Below are 23,636 nucleotides of genomic sequence, written 5' to 3'. Positions count from 1 at the left end.
TCTGTTTTGCCAACATATCAACAGGCCTAAGTCACCAATTTGAATGAATTATCTGAATTTAAAGAATTACCAAAAATTGAAAATTTAGAAAGATGTATAAAGTTTACAGCAATTTATGTGAAGTGTTAGTTCCAAGTTCTCACTTTGCTTTTGTAACTATTTGGAGTGTGTGGAGTGTCTCTGTCCAGCTGCCCTGCTCGGCTGCAGAACTGTGCTTCAGTACAATTGGTTCCCTTATAATCCCGCATGCTTTATTTAATGCATTTAAAACATTACTCTAAGGAGTTCGTAGTCTTCGCCATACTGTCCCAGTGATCCATGGTATAGTAAATTAAAGAAGCCCTGACCAAGGGAGGAGCTGGGCAAGTTTCCCTGGGGGAGAAAAAGACAAGATTCAACATGTAGTACAGTCTGGGCCCCAATGACAGCTGAGGAGTAGAGAGAGAGGGACAAAGTCTTAAGGCCCAGAAACCCAGAGTCTTGTCTCCCTACATCCTTCTTAGGCTATAAACTTATTCTTGATATATATTATTTAGTTGTTGTTGTTAATCCTCACCTGAGGATATTTTCCCATTGATTTTTAGATAGAGTGGAAGGGAGGGAAGGATGGTGGGAGGGAGATGGGGATCGAGAGAGAGAGAGAGAGAGAGAGAGAGAGAGAGAATGAAATGAGAGAGGCACATTGATTGATTGCCTCCCACATGACTCTGATGGGGGCCGGCATCAAACTTGTACCTCAGGTATGTGCCCTTGATGGGGAATCGAATCTGTAATCCTTTGGTCCAAGGGCCAATGCTCTAACTGCTGAGCTAAACTGTCCAGGGCTTGATATATGTTATTTTGATAAATTTGGTGAACTGATATTTTGACAAGTTGATCCTTATTTGAATTGACTGAGAACCACCCTCTGAACTTGCTAGAGCATTCCCTTATATAGATGTAAGAATGAAGAGGGGACTTCTCACCACTATTATCCTATCAGTTCATTTAAAAGTGGATGTTTTACTACAGTGAAATATCACTTCACACCCCCTAAGATGGCTATGATAAAGAAGACAGATAATAAGTATTTTCAAGGATGTGAAGAAATTCAAACCCTCACACATTGATCCCGGGAATGTGAAAATGGAAAACAGTCTGTCAGTTCCTCAAACGGTTAAATATAGAGTTCCCATATGACCCAGTAATTTCACTCCTAGGTCTGTTCCCAGAAAAGTAAAAACATATTCACACAAAAGCTTGTACATGAACATTCGAAGCAGCATTATTTATAATAACCAAAAATGGACACAACTAAAACATTCATCAACTGATAAAACGGATAAGTAACATGTATATCGTACAATGGAATATTATTTGTCAGTAAAAGGGAATGGAGTACTGATACATGCTAAAACATGGATGGCCCTTGAAAACATTATGCTATGTGAAAGAAGCCAGTCATAAAAGACCACATTATAAAATGCCCAGAGTAGGAAAATATATATAAAAACAAAGTAGATTAGTAGTTGCCTAGTGCTAAGTGTGGGGGAGTCACTATTAATTAATGGGTATCAGGTTTCATTTTGGACTAATAAAAATGTTCTAAAATTGATAGTGGTGCTGGTTACACAATCCTGTGGATATACTAAAACCCATTAAATGGTATACTTTAAAGGATGGATTGTATGGTATGTGAATTATATCTCAGTAAAGCTGTTAAAAAAAGTTCTTTGTATAGCCAACACTAATCTCGGGAATTTTGACTTTTTCACTTTCTTGTGCCCTGACACCAAAACCCTTGCACTTTTCACTGTGCTTCATTGTCTTCCAGTGTTGAATTGTCTGGCTCGGTGTACACACTGATCTACATACTGGCAGGGAAGTGGACATGATCTAGACCTTTAAGATCACTGAGTCTATGTTTCAGTGAACCACTAGACACAGAAAAAAAACCATTACTCTTTTTAAATACTTTTGTTTTTAATTAATTTTATAGAGATAGAAAGGGAGAGGGAGAGAGAGAACCATTGATGAGAGAGAACATCAATTGGCCGCCTCCTGCATGCCCCCCCTGGGGATTGAGCCCACAACCTGGGCATGTGCCCTGACAGGGAATCGAACTGGTGACCTCTTGGTGCATGGGTCGACACTCAGCCACTGAGCCACACCGGCCAGGCAAAATACCATTACTCTTAACTGGTTGCTAACTGCTTAATAAGTAGAAAGCACTCCATCACAGATGTTTCACTTGGGTTCAAATCTCAAACATCATCACTTGCTAGGTGGGAAACCTTGGTCAAATTACTTAATCTCTTTGATCTTTTGTTTTCTTATACTAAAATGGGTATCATAATATCCACACCATACGGTATTATGAGAATTTATTTATATGTAAAGGCTCTCAGCACAGTACCTAACATATAATAAGTGTCAAATGAATAGTTATAATTACTGTTCATTTTATTGTTATTTATAGTGAGTAATTTCTAATTAAGTGCTTTTCTCTCTAGTCAAAACATTCTTTCTGGCTGTTTACTCTTTATCCTTCTCAAGCCCCGTTGACGTGTATTCTTCTTTTCGTAGGTACAGCATAAGAGATATGGTGCAATTCTTAAGCGTTTGCATTGTCAGGTGAACAAGCTTCAGTCAGATAGAAGGCACTGGCAAGGGAGCCTTCAGCAGCTGGAAGGAACCGCAGCAGAACTAAGAAAACGCATTGCGATGAAAGACGAACATGGCCGCAGGACGATGTCGAGCACAGAGTATTCTCACGAAAACTCTGAGACCGGATGTTGAGACATCGTTTGGATTCTTTTATTTTTCTGGAATTTTATTTATTTTTATTAAAGTATGGTTGACATAAAATATTATATTTGTTTTAGTGATTCTACATTTATATAGCTTACCAATGAGCTTTCAGAGGTCTGTCTTAATAAGATATATTTTCTCTTTTCAGAATCAGTCATTTTTCATTAAAGTGCCTTCCAACCCTACAACTGATAGCAGTAGACAGACAATAGGAATGCTTACAGAAGAATAGTAGACGACTCTGAATATTTTCCATGTATAAGATGTATTGTACTCATGAATGCCTGTTTATAAACTGTTGCCTTCACTATTACATAAAGTAAACAGAAGAAAAACACTTGAATTTATAATGATTTAAATTGTTAAGCTATTTAAATGGTTGTCTATTTCAAATTTTATTAGACTTTGTTTTTTTTACTACTGCCTCACAGCAGTGCATAAATATTAACATTTACAATATTGTTATGTGTTTAATGCCTCAGATACGTTTCTTTGTTTTCTCTTTCATTCAGAAGCCAGCAATCATTTTTCTTTGTTATTAGATAACTTATTTTTAGTGTTGAGCATAAATTTTTTTGTTCATGCTTCTGTCTATAAATTCTTTATTACTATTCTATGATTAAAATAACATTGTGTAAGGCAAACTTATAAGCTCTTAAAAGAAAAATGTTAACCAGTATAGACAAATGTACATTTTTTTTTGAAAGGCAAGTGTTATGTCCGTGGCAACAAATCAAAATATAACTTGTTCCTTTCAAGATAAAAGTGCTCCTTCTCTTGGTTCCATTAAGTCAAATTTTTAGGAATAAAAATAAAATATTAACTATTAAATACATGGTTTTCAATTTTTTAAGAAATTTAAATTTTGTTTTTCAATTACAGTTTACATTCAGTATTGTATTAGTTTCAGGTGTACAGCATAGTGGTGAGATAATCAAATACTTTACAAAGTGTCCCCCACCCCCATATTTTAAGTACCCTGGAACCATATATATATAGTTATCTTAATATTATTCACTATATCTTTTATGCTGTACTTTTACTGAACACATGGTTTTTAAATATTTGCTTTAGGGTTTAATGATTTCATATCAACAACATAAAATTATATCTTAAGCCCTGGCCGGTTTGCTCAGCGGTTAGAGCATTGGTCCTCGGATCAGAGTCCTGGGTTCAGTTCCCGCTATGGGCAGGTACCATGATTGCAGTTTGTCCCCAGCCTGGTTGGGGTCATGTGGGTGGCAACCAGTTGATGTGTCTCTCACATCAATGTTTCTCTTTCTTCCTTCCTCCCTTCCTCTCTATCTGAAGATAAATGCAAAAATATCCTCCTATGAGGATTAAAAAAATTATATTTTAGGTTCATTTTCTCCTCACTTTTCTATGTGCTTGAGATTAGTAAGCTATAACTGATAATATAAACTCTAATATTAATCTCATGTCTAACATTAATAGTTGTATTATGCATTAATATGGCTTATTATGGCTAACACTTTAAATTGCTTATACTGTAACACATCAGCTCTAGTCCATGACTCAGAAACATGGCTATGCATAAAAACAGTTAAAACTGTAAATGTGGCATAAACCTACTATGCTCAGCAGAAGACAAGGCTGAACCAATGCATATTATAGAAAAATATTTAAATGTAATTTGCATTTTTTTTTATCCTCAACCAAGGACATTGTTTTTGCATTTCTCTTCAGCGGGAGGGAGAGAGGGAGAGAGAGAGAAAGAGAAACATCGCTCGACCCCAACCAGGGTCGGGGTACGTGCCCTTAGTGGGAACTGAACCTGGGACTCTCTGGTCCTCAGGCCAATGCTCTAACCACTGAGCAAAACCGGCCAGGTGTAATTTGCATATTTAAAAGGCTCTTTTTATACTTATACTTTATAATTTTATTTAAAGTTAATGAAAGAAAAACTCTAGTTTTTAAAACTTATAATAGTTTTTTCCCCTGGATATAAGTATTTAATGATTATTGATAAAATAATTTTCACATTCGAACCTTTAAATCTGAGGAAATCACTACTGCACACACAGGACACTCTAATAGTGCTGTTTGCATGCCATCATCGGTCATGTGAACATTTTTCAGAATAAGGGAATGATTCTAGAATATCCATGGTAAAAAAATAAATACTATTCTCTTATGCCAGCAATACTCACTACGGGCTCTTAGATTCCAACTACAGTCTGGTGTGTTCCAGCCACCGCCTATCCACTTCATGGTTTTGAGAGCAACAACGTAAAAAACAGCTGCAATATCACAGTCTTGCTGATCTTCCAGGTTCCTGTGACCAGTCTACCCTTGGGCCCCCGTGGCTTCACCCCAGCACACTGTGTGGTGACCTTGGCCTTGAGAAGAGCTTGGTCCCACTCCCCCTGGCCATCCTCTTCCTCCTCCTCCTGCTCCAAGTCAGCAGACACGCTCTTGATTCTCTGGAGCGCAGCCTTGAAGCTCCTCTCTAGGTTGCAGGTTGGTTTACTGCTGCGGCTCAGGCCAAGGTCAGGCGAACTTTCTTCAATTTGATGCCCTGCCTTATGGCAGCCAGAATGTGCTCATTGACAGGCACGGGGAGGGGCCAAAGCGGCATTTTCACCTTCTTGAGAGGGGTTCCGTCACTTCATCCATAGACTCTGGTCATTTAAAACTGAGGAATCATGAATCTTTCAGCAGATGATTCACACACTCGAGGAAGTGGCTGATAATTTTTTACTGAAATCATGATGTGTAAATTCCGATGATTTGCAGATTGAGAAGAAAAGGAGGAAGCAGGGAGGAGGGGAGGTGCTGGTAGGGGCAGTGGTGGAGGGGGAGGAGGAGGAAGGAGAGGAGGTGGTGGCGTGGTGGCAGCAGTGACAATTCCTCATTGGATTTGGAGTGTTTGGTCACCACCTGGAACAAAAATCGGGACAGGGATATTCCCAGGATAGTCTTGAAACTTGGGGGTTTTCACATTGCCAACATCAGATGAGGGCCCACTTCTGGTTTTCCTGGAGGATGGATGGATGAACACCTCCATCTCAGAAGTCCCAGAGAAGTCCAAACTACCTGGCAGGTTTGGAGCCTCAGGTTCTGGGCAAGGGGTTTTTAGTAAGACTGACCTGGACATCTCTCTTTAAATGCTCTCAATCGTTTCAGTGTCTTTTGATGTTCTTGGTTTATCCATTCTTTTTTCTTTTGCTTCTCTTCTTTTATCTTGTCTCTTTTCATCTGAATACTATGGTGCCGATGAAAATACCTTATACTTTCTTCAGCCTGTTGCAATCAGAGCTGATGATTTTCTTTGCATTGATCCTTCCTGTTTTGAGATGGGCTCTTCTGATGCAGATCCTGCCCCCGTTATGCTCCAGCGGCTGGCACCGCGGGCTGAGCTCTTCATCCCCAAATCCTCATCACGGAAGCCCATTACCTGATCAAGGATTTTAAGTAATATTTCTTCCTATTTTAATATCTCGAATCTAACCTCATATAGTTCTAACTGAACTTCAAAATGTTGTCTTTCTAGTTCATGTACAACATCTCTCTATATTTTTTTGTTCTGGAAGATCGTCCATCTCTCTCTGAATTTCAGCTCTTTTGTGATTTAAACACAACTCTTTGGCTCTCATGAGCTGCAGTGTCTCCCGAGCTAACATCATCAACTTGAGTCTTTCTAACCTGGGAGTTGCTGTGGCCCAGGCAGCCTGACCAAATCTCTTCTCATCTTGTTCCATTTGTTTCTGCATCCCTGCTAATACTTTTCCTGGTTCTTTAAAATAATTCACTGTAATATCTTGAATAGAGACGATAGCTTCTTCAGCCTGCCTGGTCCGTTCTTGGGCTTCCTTCTGCAGGGCCACTATCCTTTTAGGACCGAGCTCCTCCTCATCCACGGACTTCAAAATGTCAAGCTTCCATGAAGTTGCAGCTTCTCCCATGTCTCTAAATGGCTGCAGTAAATACTGGAAGAACATGGTTGCCACGGTAACTAGTTCCTGGTACGCTTCATCTTCTCCATAGACTGCCATTAACGCTACCATTATGCTGGCCCTTTCATGGCCTGGGAGAATCTGACGCAGCCCTGCCACCGCCGCCCAGCGTGGAGGGCCAGCAGTAGAGCGCTAGGCAGGCCGCACCGCCACAGCCATCGCCGCCAGGCCCAGGTGGCACTGTAGCCGCTGGCTCAGCTCCGGCAGGGCTGCCTCCCCAGGGCTGCCCAGCGCCTCCATTCGAGCGCCCCCAGGCCGCAGGTGCCGCCGCCTGCCTCCAGGTCCAGTGGCGCCCCGGGAAGTAGCATTGCAGGGGCCGCCGCGCTGCCAGCGGCTGGTGCGCACCGCGGAGCCCAGTGCCCAGAGCAGGTCGGCCCAGCTGGGCAGAGACCCAGGCTGGCTCCGCGCCCACTGCTGCTGCTGCTGCTGCTGCGCACGAGGTCGTGCAGGTGACCAGAACTTGCCCTCCAGCGTCCTTCCAGGCTAGGAGATAGTGCAGCTGATGCCCATGGGGCTGGTGAACCGCGGACACGGCCCCCAGCCCTCCGCACCCGAGGCTACTTGTCGTCCAAGGCTGGTGGTCAGTGGCCTGGCCGCGGCCTCCTTGCAGCCCCTGGACAGGACAGGCTGCACCACTGACAGTTTTCGCTCTATAATAGGGTTTACAATATGTGTACATAATAGTTAATACCTTGAATTATATTTTTGAAAAGTTTATTTTAAAAATAAGATATAAGGATCCAAGATGGCGTGCAGTAGGTGCAAGTTACAATCATTTCCTCCCAGGACCAAGCTGGAAGTACAACTAACATACAGAACAATCAACCTGAATAACCAACTGAAGACTAGCGGAACAGAAGTCACAGAAGCAAGGATTTATGGAAGGAGCCACATCAGGACTGGCAGGAAGGCGGACAGACGTGAAAAGCGCTCACCCCGCTCCCACAGGCAGTGGCTGGGATTTTGGAGAGATCGCTCAGGGGCAAAGGGTCCCCCTGAGGAGCATAGTGTCTCAGCCCCATGTGGGCCACTCCTGCCCAGAGCACCAGAGCTGGGAAGAGACACACATAACATCAAGCTGAGAAAATCAGGGAAGATTCTGTCCACCAGGAACAGAGGAGAGTCTGCTAGAGTCCCAGGCACCTTCTTAAAGGGACAACACACAAAATATACTTTGCAACCACTCACCCTGGGCTCTGGCTGAGGGAGAGCAGAGGGGACTAGAGCTGTGTGAGGAGAGACCAGGGTTTGTGGCTCCAGGGATAGCAGCTGGTGTCCTTGTGTTGAGTCCCTCTCCCACACCACTGGTGCCTTTTTCTTGAGTGAAGGACTCCTCTCCATACAGCATCAGCTTGGGGGAATGCAATAGCCCCACCCTCCAAACTGTCCTTGGACCCACCCCGTGAAGCTCATTTCCTGCAAAGGAGTCAGCTGCCTGGGCCCAGGTGCAGAAGAAGTCCAGGCAGACTCAGGGACATGTCCGTGACTGGGTTGTGTGGCTCTGGGGCAGCGGGCCATTACCCTAACCTTCAGCTCCCCACCAGCAACTCCCCATCCTGGGATTTCCACTATTCCACCAACTGGACTCCCAGGAGCGCCAGCCTGGCAACTCATGGTGGTCCCACCCTGCCTAGCTCGGGCTCGCCAGGAGGCCCAGGCAGAACCCAGGACAAACTGAGTGCTGTGGCTCTACGATGGGGCCATTTTCCCTTACACATCTGACTGATGCAGAGCCCTCCTTTCACACAGCCCAACCTTGGTCAGTGTGGGCCTGATAAACCCTGCTAGCTTCACTGTGATGACTCCCTGAGACCCCCACCACACCACAAATGTCTGCAGCCTGGGACTTTTCTGAGTGGCCTTAGACCTAGCATTGGCACCAAGTTCAAACCTGTATCTTTGGGCAAGAAAAACAATAAATAAACAGGACTTCATGAAACTAAAAACCATCAACAAAATGAAAAGACAACCCACTGAATAGGTGGACATATTTGGCAAAGATATACCTAATATAATATCTAAAACTTATAAAGAACTCATAAAGCTCAACACCAAAAAAACAATCAGCCCTGGCCAGTTTGGCTCAGCAGTTAAAGCGTCAGCCTGAGGACGAAAGAGTTGCAGGTTCGATTCTGGTCAAGGGCACGTACCTCGGTGGCGGTTCATCCCCATCCCTGGTCGGGGTTGTGCAGGAGGCAACCAGTCGGTGTGTGTCTCTCACATTGATGTTTTGCTCTCTCTCCCTTTCTCCCTCCCACTTTATCTGAGATGAATGGAAAAATATCCTCATGGGAGGATTAAATAAACAACAACAACCAATCTAATTAAAAATGGGTAAAGGATATGAATAGACTTTTCTCCAAAGAGGACATACAGATGGCCAATAGATGTATGAAAAGATGCTCAATGTCACTAATTATCATAGAAATGCAAATTAATACCACAATGAGATATCACCTCACACCTGTCAGAATGGCTATCTTCAATAAATAAACAACAAATGCTGATAAGAATGTGAAGAAAAGGTGCAGCTACTATGGAAAACAATGTAAAGTTACCTCAAAAAATTAAAAATGAAAATGCCTATGACCCAGTGATTCAACTTCTAAATATACATCTGAAGAAACCCACAACACGAATTTGAAGGAATATTTTCATCCCTGTGTTCATGGCAGCATTATTTACAACAGCCAAGCTATTGAAGCAACCCAAGTGTCCATCAATAGATGAGTGGATAAAAAAAGCAGTGGGCCCTGGCCAGTTTGACTCAGTGGTAGAGCGTTGGCCCATGGACCAATGGGTCATGGGTTCGATTCTGGCCAAGGGCATGTGCCTCAGTTGTGGTTTGTCCCTGGCCTTGGTCGGGGTTGTGCGGGAGGCAACCAGTCAACGTGTCCCTCCCACATCGATGTTTCTCTCTCTCTCCCTTTTTCTCCCTCCCACTCTATTTGAAGATAAATAGAAAAATATCCTCGAGGGAGGATTAAAAAAAAAAGCAGTGGTACACATTATTACTCGACCATAAAAAAGAACAAAATCTCACCATTTGCGACAGCATGAATGGAACTAGAGGGTATTTTGCTAACTGAAAGAAGTCAGAGGAAAAAAAACATATGATTTTACTTTTATACGGAATCTAAAGAACAGTATACATGAACAAACAAAACAGAAACAGACACATAGATACAGAGAATAGGATGATAGTTTCCAGAGGGGAGGGGATTGGGGGACTGGGTAAAAATGTAAAAGGATTGAGATATACAGATTGGTAGTTACAAAACAGTGATGGGGATGTACAGTACAACATCAGAAATATAGTCAATAATATTACAATAACTACAGGTCGGTTTATAACTGAGAGTAAGCAAAACACTAGAGTTTATCCTTGTATTATTATTTATTAATAATTGTATTATTCTCTATATGAACAACCATGGACCTACTTTTGCCTGCCCCTGTATAAGGACTATAGGTAGGATCTGCAGGAGAGCATACACAATATGTAACAAGAAGAAGACAGAAATGGGAGGAACTGGCTACATGTGACAACTATCTTCCAGTTTTATAGATATTATTCTACATATGACTATGGACATTCCTAAAAAGTACATGCTAGAATAATCTCCATTGGGAAGTCAGGAGACTGACAAGCCATGGGAGGCACAATGGATTAACCACAATCAAGAGAGGGAAACTTAGGGGGTTGGTCTGAACACCAGCCTGTTTCAGAGCTGGAACCCTGGCTACACCAGACCTTCCCAGTGGCTGTGCAGAAAAACGTGTTGGTGACACTGGGCAAAGATGTGGTCTTCCACTGCCGAGAGGGGATGGGAGTCAAAAGCCCAGAAAACTACTTGGATAGCTGTGATCAAGAAGGTGACTCAGAAAAGTAACCTCAGAATGTGAACTTACTTCCTTGGTAACTGACCACAACAGAACTTGGAACCCTTGTTACCAGGCACCCACATTCTAGTAACAGCCTTCTAGCCAGCTCACTTGGCAAGAGACACTAGATAGCGAAGGATGTTGTCTTGCTCTTTCCCATATATATATTTTTTATCCTCACCCGGGGACTTTTTTTTTCTTTGCATTTGTCTTCAGATAGAGCAAGAGGGAGAGAGGGAGGACGAGAGAGAAAAACATCAATGTGAGTGACACATCGACTGGCTGCCACCCACACAACCCCAAGCAGGGCTGGGGACAAACTGCAACCGAAGCACGCGACCTTAGTGAGAATCGAACCCGGGCCTCTCTGGTCCACAGGCTGACACTCCAACCGCTGAGCCAAACCAGCCAGGGCACTCTTTCCCATATTTTCTGGGGCTCAGGCATCGGAAAACCTTGCCACGAGAGCCTTCTTTGATGCTGCCGAAGTTGGCTGGACACTCTCCTCGAAGTCTGTGGCCATCTTCCAGCAGGTTCGCTGAGGTAACACTAGCTACGTATGTCAGGTCAGTGTAGGCCGCTTCACCTCTGTGAGCCCTTCCCGGGCAGCTCCCATCCCATCCTTTTTTATGCGAGGAAAGAGACTTGTAGAGAGCTCACTCTGAGCAAGAACAGGTTGTTGTGCGGTACACAACCTGTGGTCCTTTTCAAATCACATTTGGGGACAGTTCTTGCAGGGAGAACAAGAGGTTGCTTAGGGGGTTTTCTTCCTGTGCCAATGAGCTTCTGAGGCTTTCGAAGTGTCATATTTGTTCTCTTTCTGGTGGAGGTCTGAGCAAACTGTGTGTGTATTACCCAAAGTTGTAGGTGACTCAGAAATCATGGCTGTGCCATAACCAGGATCATGGTGACAGCAGGCCACAGAGGGCTCTTTAAGAGGCTCCAAGGTGTACCCTGAGACCTAAAGAGGAAACCACCTATCAGGACAAGCTGAGAGCTCGAGTAAGCAAGAGGAGACAAAGCAGAATGGTGATTTGGGGGAGTTCGAGGGACCAGGTCTGTCCTGACTTAGGGGTACACTGGAAAAGACAGAGAACAAGGCAGCCTAGTTTTTATGGCCTCACATGTGAACTGTTCTGAACGTTATCAGATTCAAATATATTCTTCAAACTGTAGGTTTTCATTTCAGATTCACTCATTGTGCAGTATATGACACATTTTCATCTTAAGTGCTGGGCTATGGACCTGAAATATTCGCAGAACTGAGGTGTGGCCGAGTGGCGATGACAATACCATACCAATGAAAGGCCTAACCAGGAAGCTGGGTTATTAAAATCATAACCTTATCTCTCTTCTAAACCAAATATGTGCATTTTTCATATTCTGATCTTGATGTTCTTTTGATATCAAGACCTTGACTCATGTTACCCTAGGAAAACCAGACTCAGTGCTTGGAGGGTAGTGGACAACATGGACCCCATCACCCCTGTACTGAACAGATCTTCTACAGGCTTCTGCTGAGACTCCTGTCCAAACCATTTATTGTCTCAAAGTTTCAGCAACATCTCCAAGGCCTTTAGTGGACCACCTGCCATTCAAAACTTCAGGCATATTCCTGTGGGTTCTCCGCCCATGACTTCCTACTCTCCTGAAAACTGGATGCTGGAGGTTCTTCTGAGCATAGCGAGGCCTGGAGCCTTGGGATAGAAGTCTTTGTGTATAGTGGCCAGTAACCAGGCAGTGGTCCACTGACCCACTCATTGTTGGATTTGGGCCAAGATAACCTGACCTTAGTCTCTGTACTTCTTTTTGGAAAAGGTTCCAAATCACTTGATCACCACCTTGGTGCTGATGAGAAGGCTTCATGAGTGAACCAGACATCCCAGAGCAAAGCAGACATACAAAAGAAAGGGGAAGGTTCTGACATACATCTTAAAGGCTCCTGGATTCTGCAGGTCCTGCTCCTTTTCCCTCCTTGGCCCAGGAGAGCCCATGACTTGGAGACTTAAGGAGGTATGTTGAGTAGTGTTTTCTCGGCTCAGGGTGAAGTTATAGCGCTGGCCACCAGGGGCATCCTGAGTCCAGTGGGTTCAGTTGGAGCAACTGGACCTGGAGAGTCACCTTGCATCTTGTTGTCCTTTTCCTGTTTCAGTAAGGTGTGCACCACTCAGTATCAGCATCTCTCCCTAATATCTAATCTTGTTAGTGGTGGGATGTTTCCTCACAGCTCTTGCCTCAGTAAAGGAGCCCTAAGAACGTGAATTGTGCCAGTAATGAGAAAAAACAACGTCCTTGCCCTCTAAGCACTCACTTTCAGGAAAGCAAGATGGACAATTCCACTTCACAAAAACAAATGCAACAGAGAAGCAGGTGCCACTTAAAAACAGCAGGGTGCCGCCAGGAGCCTGGGTTTCACCGTGAGGGAGACTGGAAGGCAGCATGAGGGTAGGTCTGTGTTTCCATCAGCATAGCAAAAACGATCCAGCTACTTCGACTGACAAAAGCACACAGCTGAGCAGAGACTGGAAAATGAATGTGTTTGGACAAAGAGATCACACTAGGCCACTGTATATGCAAAAAGCCCGGGAGAAGAAGGGGGGTAGAGGGAGATGGGCAGTTTTGGGAACTGGTGCAGTCATAACCAAACACGTAATCTGTTGTTATGTGACAACATCACCCCATACTTAGTGTTTTAACTGACAGTCACATAGTTTGTCACCATTCTTTGTACGAGAAATCCATCACGACTCACTGGATGCTTCTGCCAGTTCCCTAGGGCTGTGGTCACACTGAGGCAGAGTGTTCTTCACTCAGCATGTGAGCTCACCCAGTGGGTCCTAGCAGGGTCACATGCTGGAAACCAGAGCTCATCTCTGCTTTTGGTCTTCCTCGGACCGAGGCCACGTGGTTCTCACCAGATAGCAGCATATAACACAGAAGCTCATTCTCCATGTGGACCGTCGGAAGGTGAGTCCTAGCGAGAACACGGGTCTGAGTAGCAAGCAGTTCGGCATTGGGCTTTTCATAAACATTAAGGAAATGACGTTGGAGTACTTTGCCATGTTCTCTGCAAGTCATTTAATCCAGCCTGTGTTTAAGGGAAGGGCATTACATGTGGATGTGCTAGCCAATACGTGGAGATCGTGGGGAAGGCAAGGAAAAGGCCAAAAAACTTCATGACTTGCACAGAATCACAGACTGGTCCCAATGCACACCCGGGTATGAAACTTGCTGTGTCCTCAACGTGCAGTCCCGGCAGCGCCCGGCCTTCAGAGGGGCTCTCGAAAGGCGGTGCTGCTCTAACCGTGTACAGACGTGGGTAGAACTCGCATCCCTGCCAATCATCTCTCCAGTCTGTGTGTGGTCAGAGCATCTGTATACTGAGCTCACACTTCTGTAGTTCTTAATATTGTTCCTCTTTCAATATTTGAAAATATGAGGCCAATAGTGGGGCTGGGACTTGACAGAGTACATGACAATCACACTCTAGAGGTAATGGTGTGATCCGACCTGCCAGATTAAGGCTTTATTCTCTTTCAGCGGTTTGGTGTTAAAAATGACAAATCTGAATGTCTAAGGAAGTTCTTGCCTGTTCCTCCTTTGGGGCCATTTTTTTTCTGGGCATCCGATTAGTGCCCTCCAAACACACACACACACACACACACACACACTATGTACAGGGGTAGACAAAATTTCACAGTTTTCAGTTGTGAGTGTGCAAAACGCAGTTTATTCTTGTATTATTATTCATTATTTTCCATGTGAACCACTGTAAACCTACTTTTGCTCACCCCTGTATGTATGGTGCCAGTTGGGTACTGGAAGTATCGGGGGAACACTTGGCAATGTATATGATTGTCTAACCACTATGTGGTACACCTGCAACCAATACAAAATGATACTGAATGTAAACTGTAACTGAAAAAATTATTTTAATTAAATAAAAAGTAAGATGTAAAGAAAATAGGTATAATCTGCTTAAGATAATGTTTCCTATTTGAGAAAGTAATTTTAGTGTAGTTTTCTAAAATATCTGTGAGAGTAAATGAATCTATTTAACAGTTTGTGACAATCAAAAGAATTATTTGAAAGAGAAAACATTTTTTCTTCCTTGTTCTTGAAAGACATTTCAGATGATGGAGGCTTTCAGATTAACCAAGAACTAACCCTTGAGGTATCCTCAAATCTGACCATGTATTTAGTGGATATGATATTTCAACATGGTCACAAACTCTAAAGTGAGAAAATTAAAGTGATTTAAAAATTTCTCTATAGTAGAACCTGACTTATAATATGAGCTCTTCTGCTTAATGGCCTTTCACTCACCTGCTGTTGGTTTAAAATTCTGTCTCTTTTAGGTAACCACTCAGGTCAAAATGTCCCTTCTTTTCCTCATTTTTTTCTTGGAAGAAGTCTAGGTTCCTGGGGGCCTCATGTTGCTTTGTCATCAGTGGAGGTGTCCTGGTCCAAGTGCTATTTTCTAACCTCACCGGCCTCTGCAAAGGTGTAATACATTCTTCTTCATCTTAATTATCATCTTTTGTCCTACTGTATTGACCATGGTTTTCTCCAGTCAATGTGGTCAACTTCCTTGTCCAATCACAAGGCCTCTACTGGTCCTATTTAATTCTCACTTTCTGCATCTTGGCCAAATTTTCCCTCTGGAGGGCTTGCTGTTTCACTCATGCCTTCTCCCTCACCCTTCGACTTCGGGTATAAATGAGTCCTCCGAGGCTCCCAGGGCTTTGGGACTCAGTACATTTTTTCCTCTCTCAAAATGTCCAGTCTTGCCTTGGCCAGTGTCGCTCAGTGGTTAAAGCATCAGCCCAGGATCAAAGGGTCTTGGGTTTGATTCCTAGTCAAGGGCACATACCTGGGTCACAGGATTGATCTCTGGCCCTGGTCAGGGTGCGTCTGGAAGGCAACCAATCAATGTGTCTCTCTCACATTAATGCCCCCCCCCCCACTTCTTCCCTCCCTTCCATTCTCTCTAAAAATCAATGAAAAAAATATCCTCAGGGGAGGATTAAAAAAAATGTCCAGTCTTCTGCAAAGGAAAGCTATTATTTCAAGAATATTATTTGTACTATGGAGTTTTTAAAAAGCCTAATATGGAGTTTAAAGCTAATGATGACTTCTTACATCTCAGCAGTATATGTCCTGGACACAAGCCTGCTAAGTTCAATTACCGAAATAATTAGGAAAATGTAACTAGTGGCAGGAAGCAGAGGAAGGAAAAAAAGCCTCACGATTAATATATCAAAATATTACTTACTATATGTGCAATCTATAGGAAAATTATAGCTTATCAATGCAAAGAAATTGATACCTACTTTTAAGCCATATCTTAACTAAGGAAAATGCAAGATAGTACACATTGAAGCCAGTCATGTTAACCACAATGGACATGGTCATGGTCAATATAAGGGATCTATATGTTATCTGTTAGACCATGCCTTTCCAGTCAATTGATTAGTCATGATATTTTTCAAAATGCTACAGATATGAAATAGCCCTGATAACAATAACATACTGAGTAATGATGCTCTGAAATGCGTATGTATGTGTGTATTTCACTTGATTGCCAGAATAATGGTTCAAGGCATGTATTATTATCCCTAATTTACAGATGGAAAAACTAAGGCTTAGACAGGGTAAGTAACTTGCCTGAGCTCCTATCACAAAGTTCATCAGGGGCAGTAGTTACATTTTCTTCCTGCCACTAGTTACATTTTCATAATCATTTGGGTAATCACAGAGCTCATCAGGGGCGCAATAGAAACCCAAAGTTCTATTTCTTTATTTAGATGGTACTGCAAGAAATGATGCCAAGGGTAAGCCTCAGTTTTACTATGAGTAATACTTTGTTTCTATATTCAATCAATTCTTTTAATAGATAGCAAAGCATAAAATAAATTTATCCAAAAAGAGAAATCTTCATGTAAGAAACTTCAAAGTCCTAACAAAAAGTAAAAAGCGGAACAGGCTGAAATCAACAACTCTTCTTGGATCCCTAAGAGAGGTGAGGACACGGGGAAAACTGATGCCCCCAAGACTAGAGAGATAGACAGGTCAATACAGGGAGTTACCACTGACCAGAGTAGAGACTCACAGGTAGAAATCACCATGGGAACCAGTGCCAGAATAGGAAAACCTCAACTATAATTGATGAATTTCTGGAGGTACAGTGGACAACTGTGAGAGTTAAAACAATATTTTGAGAATTACTACGAAGTAAAAATTATATAGAATTCTCCTCAGAAACCACACAAGCAAGAAGAGAATAGAGCCCTGGCCAGTTTGGCACAGCGGTTAGAGCGTCGGCCTGCGGTCCGGAGAGACCCCGGTTCGGTTCCCGCTAAGGGCACGTACTTCGGTTGCAGTTTGTCCCCGGCCCTGGTTGGTCGAGCGGGTGGCAGCCACTCGATGTGTCCCTTCACGTCGATGTTTCTCTCTCTCTCTCTCCCTCCCACTCTATCTGTACAAAAAATGGAAAAATATCCTCGGGTGAGGATAAAAAAAGAAAGGAAAAAAAAAAGAAGAGAATAGAGTGAAATACTGAAAGTGTTGAGAAAATAAAAAAAGGAAAATCCTACCAACCTAGAATTCTGTACCCTACAAAATTATCCTTCAAAAGGAAAGAAGAAATAAAGATTTTTCCCAGATAAATTGAGAGAATTTGTTGCCAATAGACCTGCCTTATAAGAAATATTTAAAGTGCTTTAGAGAGAACCATGGCCGGTTTGGCTCAGTGGTTAGAGGGTCAGCCCATGGACTGGAGAGTCCTGGGTTTGGTTCCCACTAAGGGCACGTACCTTGGTTGCATTTTGTCCCTGGCTCTGGTTGGGGTCGTGTGGGTGACAACCAGTTGATGTGTCTCTCCCACGTTGATGTTTCTCTCTCTCTCTCTCTCTTCCTTCCTCTCTCCCTCTTGCTCTATCTAAAGATAAATGCAAAAATGTCCTCAGGTGAGGATTAAAATAAATAAATAAATAAATAACTAAATAAATAAATAAATAAATAAATAAAGTTCTTTACAGAGAGGAAAAATAATATAGATCAGAAAATTGGGTCTAGAGAGATTCCAAAATGGCAGCAGAGTGAACGGAAGCTACACAGACCATCTCCCAGAACCAAACTGGAATTATAACTATAATACAGACAAATCGATGGGAAAAAGCAACAGAAAAGCAGCTTGCGAGGACCATATAACCAGGTACACTGACTCGATCCCAGTAGGATTGCAAAGGCACGAGACGGGGGCTGGGAGCCCATGGTCGGCAGCTTGGCAGCGGCCTTAGCTGGGAACAGCGCCCTCGGGTTACACTCCCAGGCGGCTCCACAGCGCAGAGCCGGGACAGAGGCTGAAACAGCCACAGCCACTCACCTTAGGCTCCGGCAGAGGGAGGGAGGACGTGACTGGAACTGTGTGGGGACACTCGGGATTTGGAGGGTGCTCAGAGCTTTTCTGAGTTGCGGCCACGCAGGACGGTGGCCATATTGCTCTTTCTCAGGGCTCTGGGGGGAGGCAGCAGCCCTCCCTCGAAGATCAAACCCCATCCTGTGGGTCATTGAAATGCAAATTGAGGCCCACTAACAACCAGCATCTGCCCCATCCTCAAGAAATCCCCTTATGCTGAGCACCTGAGGGAGCTTTTCAATCAACTGACAACCCAAAACTCTTCAAGTAACATGGACTGCTAGCCCCAGGCAAAAAACTAGAGGATAACAGTACCTTTCCTGGAACTTTAACCAGGAAAGTAAGACTTGACAGTAGTTTTTAATGTGGGTCCTCCCTCGCTCATCTAAACGCAGGAGAGGGAGCCACAAACAGCACAACACCAACACCCACAGGGAAAACTTGACAGGCTCCAAAGCCCACAGTGATAGCTAGAATGGTGAAACACAGAAACAAAAGCCAAATGAAAGAACAAGAGACCATCACCGAAGATGAGATCAATGTGGAGCAGTTAGGCAAGTTAACAGAGCTAGAATTCAGAGCCCTGATCTTGAGGAAGCTCAACAGCATGAGTAAGGACATAGAGATGCTGAAAATAAACCAATTGGAAATTAAAAACCACCAAGAAGAGATCAAAAATGACATATCAGAAATAAAGAACACACTGGAAGGTCTAAAAAGCAGGGTAGAGGAAGCTGAGGACCGAATTAGTGAATTAGAAGACAGGGTAGAAAAAATCAACCAATCAGAAAACCAAAAGGAAAAAACTATTAAAAAACAGGAAGACAGTTTAAGAGAACTGTGGGACAACTGGAAACGTAATAATATTCGCATCATAGGAGTCCCTGAAGAAGAAGAAAAGGAGCAAGGGTTAAAGAATATATTCAAAGAAAAAGTGACAGAAAACTTCCCTAATTTGGTGAAGGAAGAAGGCATTCAAGTTCAAGAAGCACAGAGAGCCCCAAGTAAGAAGAACCCAAACAGGCCCACACCAAGACACACAGTAATTAAAATACCAAAAATTAAAGACAAAGAGAGAATCCTACGGCAGCAAGAGATAAGCAACAGGTTACCTACAAATGAAACCCCAGAAGGCTCTCAGCTGACTTGTCACAAGAAACACTACAGGCCAGAAGGGAATGGCATGAAGTAATCAAGGTCATGAAAAACAAGGATCTGAATCCAAGACTACTCTAACCAGCAAAGCTATCATTCCAAATAGAAGGTCAAATAAAGAGCTTCCAAGACACAAAAAAGCTAAGGGAATACATTAGCATCAAACCAGCACTGCAAGAATTGTTAAAAGGACTGCTGTAATTAGTAGAAGAAACAGGAAGAAAAATATATCAAAACTAAACAAAAATGGCAATAAATAAGTACATATCAATAATCACCTTAAATGTAAATGGTTTGAATGCTCCTAAAAAGACACAGAGTAGCTGATTAGATAAGAAAGCATGACTCATCTATATGTTGTTTACAAGAGACCCACCTCACAACAAAAGACTCACATAGGTTGAAAGTGAAGGGATGGAAAAAAATCTTCCAAGCAAACAGAAAGCTAAAAAAAAGCTGGGGTAGCAATACTCATATCTGATAAAATAAATTTCAAAATGAAGGCCATAACTAGAGACAAAGAAGGCCAATACATAATATTGAAAGGATCTATCCAACAGGAAGACATAACCTTGATAAACACATATGAACCCAATATAGGGGCACCAAAATATATTAAAAATCTTCGGGAGGACTTCAAAGGAGAAATCGACAGCAATACAATCATAGCAGGGGACTTCAACAACCCGGAGATACCACTGAATAGATATTCTAGACAAAAAATTAGCAAGGAAACGGAGACTCTAAATGAAGCACTAGACCAAATGGATTTAATAGATATCTATAGAGAATTAAACCCCAAAACTACAGAATTCACATTCTTCTCAGTGCACATGGGACATTCTCAAAGATAGACCACATGATAGGACACAAACTAACTCTCTACAAGTTCAAAAAGATTGAAATCATATCAAGCATCCTTTCAGATCACAATGGCATGAAACTAGAAATCAACTGCAACAAGAACATGCAAAGACATTTGAACACATGGAGGCTAAATAGCATGTTATTAAATAATGAATGGGTTACTGTGGAAATCAAGGAAGAAATTAACAACTTACTGGACACCAATGAAAATGAACACACAATGACACAAAATCTATGGGATGCAGCAAAAGCAGTTCTGAGAGAGAAGTTCATAACACTACAAGCCTACCTCAAGAAACAAGAAAAATTTCTAATTGACAGTCTAACCTCACAACTTAAAGAATTAGAAAGCAAACAAAGAGGAAACAGCAGTGCAAGTAGAAGGAAGGAAATAGTAAAGATCAGAGCAGAAATAAATGACAGAGACAAAAAAAAACAATTCAAAGGATGAATGAAACAAAGAGCTGTTTTTTCAAAAAGATAAACAAGATTGATGGACCCTTAGCTAGACTCACCAAGAAACAAAGAGAGAGAACTCAAATACACAAAATCAGAAATGAAAGAAGAGAAGTAACAACTAACACGACAGAAATACAAAAGAACGTTAAAAGCGACTATGAACAACTATATGGCAACAAATTCGACAATCTAGGTGAAATGGACAAATTTCTAGAAACACACAGACTCCCAAAACTGGACCGGGAAGAGATAGAAAACTTGAACAGACCAATACCAACTAAGGAAATTGAAGAGGTAATCAAGACTCTCCCAGCAAACAAAATCCCAGGCCTGGATGGCTTCACGGAGGAGTTTTACCGAACATTCAAAAAAGAACTAACACCCATTCTCAAACTATTTCAAAAAATTCAAGAAGGAAGACTTCCAAACTAGTTTTATGAGGTCAGCATAATTCTAATTCCAAAACCAGAAAAAGACACTACAAAGAAAGAAAACTACAGGCCAATATTCCTGATGAACATAAACGCCAAAATCCTAAACAAAATACTAGCAAATCGGATCTAGCAATACATCAAGAAAATTATTCACTATGACCAAGTGGGATTCATCCCAGGGATGCAAGGCTGGTACAATATTCGCAAATCAATAAATGTGGATACACCACGGAAACAAAATTAAGAATAAAAACCACGTGATCAACTTCCGGTCAAGATGGCGGCGTAGGTAAACGCAGTATCGCGTCCTGCCACAACCACATCAAAGTTACAACTAAACTACAGAACAACCATCATTGAAAACCACCTGAAATCAAGCTGAATGGAAGTCCTACAACTACGGAATTAAAGCAGCAGCCACATCCAGACTGGTTGGAGGGGCGGAGGCGCAAGGGGTGGCGGCGGCTGCGCAACGGGCTGGTCCCACACACACGTGTGGCGAAGAAAAATCAGGAGGACACCTTGGGTGGGAAGGTCCTTCCTGAGGACTGAGGGGTCCCCGTCCCATACCAGGTGTCCTACTTAGGGTTCCAGTGCCAGGAAGAGAAGTCCTCATAACTTCCGGCTGGAAAAACCAGCAGGAACTGAGGCTCAGGGAGGCTGAAGCGGCTGGAGCCCCAGGGAACTCCTTAAAGGGCCCGCGCATGAACTTATGGGACTCTCTCCCTCTGAGCTTGGAGGGGAGGCAGCTCCAGGGGTGCCAGAGACATACAGGGAAGAACTGAGCTGTTTGGCACTGGAACGAGGGCTGGAGAGGGGGCTTTCTCTGGGACAAACGTGATGTAAGAGGCCTTTGTTCCTTTGGTGAGCCCTTCCCTAAGGCGGCACACAGAAGCCATATCTGGGACTCCAGCAACCTGGTTCACACTGGAAGCCCGCCCTGGTGACTCCCTGAGGCCCCGCCCCACCCAACTTTCAGGCCCATCCAAGCTGTTGCCACTTGCTTAACCATAGGATTGGCGTGACTTGGATCCTGATTCAGGTTTTTCCTAAATTCTATCAAAGGAGCAGCATCTGGTCTCAGCTAGCCCCATACCTCTCGTTAAGTAATACACTGAAACAAACACAGGGAGGCAGCCAAAATGAGGAGACAAAGAAACAGGTCCCAAATGAAAGAACAGAACAAAACCCCAGGAAAAGAAATAAGCGAAATGGAGATAAGCAACCTAACAGATAATGAGTTCAAAATACTGCTTATAAGGATGCTCAATGAACTTAGTGAGAATCTTAGTGAACTTAGTGAGGGCCTCAAGAGCATAAAAAAGGACCAGTCAGAAATCATGGATGCACAGTTAGAATTGAAGGAGGCATTAACTGAAATAAAGAATAATTTACACAGCTTCAATAATAGAGTACGGAAATCCAAGGAGCAAAGCATTGAGTTGGAATATAAGGAAGCAAAAAATGCCCATTCAGAATAGCAAAAAGAAAAAAGAATCCAAAAAAATAAGGATAGTGTAAGGAGCCTCTGGGACAATTTCAAGCATGCCAACATTCGCATCTTGGGGGTGCCAGAAGGAGAAGAGCGAGAACAAGAAATCGAAAACCTGTTTGAAACAATAAAGACAGAAAACTTCCCTAACTTGGTGAAGGAAACAGACATACAAATCCAGGAAGACAACATGGAGGGACCTGGAAAGTATTATCCTAAGTGAAATGAGCCAAGCAGAAAAAGACAAATACTACATGATCTCACTTATATACGAAATATAATGTACATAACAGTCTGAGGAATACGGTAGACCCAGAAACATGGAAGTAGGGTAGAGACTGACTATCCCCAGAAGAGTGGGTGGTGGGGAGAGGTAAACCACAGAACTTATATGCATGTATGCATGACCAATGGACATGGACAACAAAGTCAGTGATGGGGCGGAGGGGGGGGGGATGGGGAGGAGGGTGCCAATGGGGTGAAAAAGGAGAAACATCTGTAACAAAAATAAAATTAAAAAAAAAAAAGTTGGGTCTACATAAACTAAGAGAGAGCACAAAAAAAAAATAAGTGAAGTTCAAATAAAAACTTTTATTTTTGTTATTCTTTTTTTTTTTATCATCACTCGAGGACATTTTTGCCTTTATCTTCAGATAGAGCTGAAGGAGAGAGGGAGGAAGAGAGAGAGAAACATTGACAGGAGAGAGACACTTCGAGTGGTTGCCACCCACATGTCCACAATGGGGCCTGGGACAGATTGCAACCAAAGTATGTGCCCTTAGCAGGAACTGAACCTTGGACTCTCTGGTCCTCAGGCCGATGCTCTAACTGCTGAGCCAAACTGGCCAGGGCTATTTTTTCTTATTCTTATTTAAAAGTTTTATTATTGTTCAAAATAATAAAAATATCAACATTCTATTTTATTATGTATGCTTATGTATACATCTTATATATATATATATACATACGCTTATGTATGCTTGTATAGAATTAAAAAGAGTGACAGCAATGATACGAAGGATAGAAGCAGGAATTAGAATTATTTTGTTATTATAAGGTACTCACACTGCCTGTGAGATGGTGTAGTGTTATTTGAATGTGGACTTAGAGTAGTTGTAAATGTATACTACAAACTGTAGAACCACTAAAACAAAAAA

At 42.7% G+C, this 23,636-nt stretch overlaps 1 protein-coding gene and 1 pseudogene across 1 annotated transcript in view; one reads left to right on the top strand and one right to left on the bottom strand.

Annotated features, from left to right (window-relative positions):
* CCDC122 (coiled-coil domain containing 122) overlaps positions 1–2,799 on the top strand; it is a 43,706-nt gene extending 40,907 nt beyond the window's left edge. Inside the window, exon 7 of the mRNA XM_036250213.1 lies at positions 2,566–2,799. Within this exon, the coding sequence (XP_036106106.1) occupies positions 2,566–2,778 (213 nt within the window). The 3' untranslated portion in view covers positions 2,779–2,799. The remainder of the gene's footprint in view (positions 1–2,565) is intronic.
* Positions 2,800–5,018: 2,219 nt separating this feature from the next.
* Positions 5,019–23,636, bottom strand: part of LOC118622435 — a 36,567-nt pseudogene continuing 17,949 nt past the window's right edge.

Source organism: Molossus molossus, unplaced genomic scaffold (assembly GCF_014108415.1).
Source record: "Molossus molossus isolate mMolMol1 unplaced genomic scaffold, mMolMol1.p scaffold_m16_p_9, whole genome shotgun sequence".
In the NCBI taxonomy this organism is placed as follows: Eukaryota; Metazoa; Chordata; class Mammalia; order Chiroptera; family Molossidae; genus Molossus; species Molossus molossus.
The sequence above is the reverse complement of the archived record's forward strand: the minus strand, read 5'-3'. Positions and strand labels throughout refer to the sequence as shown.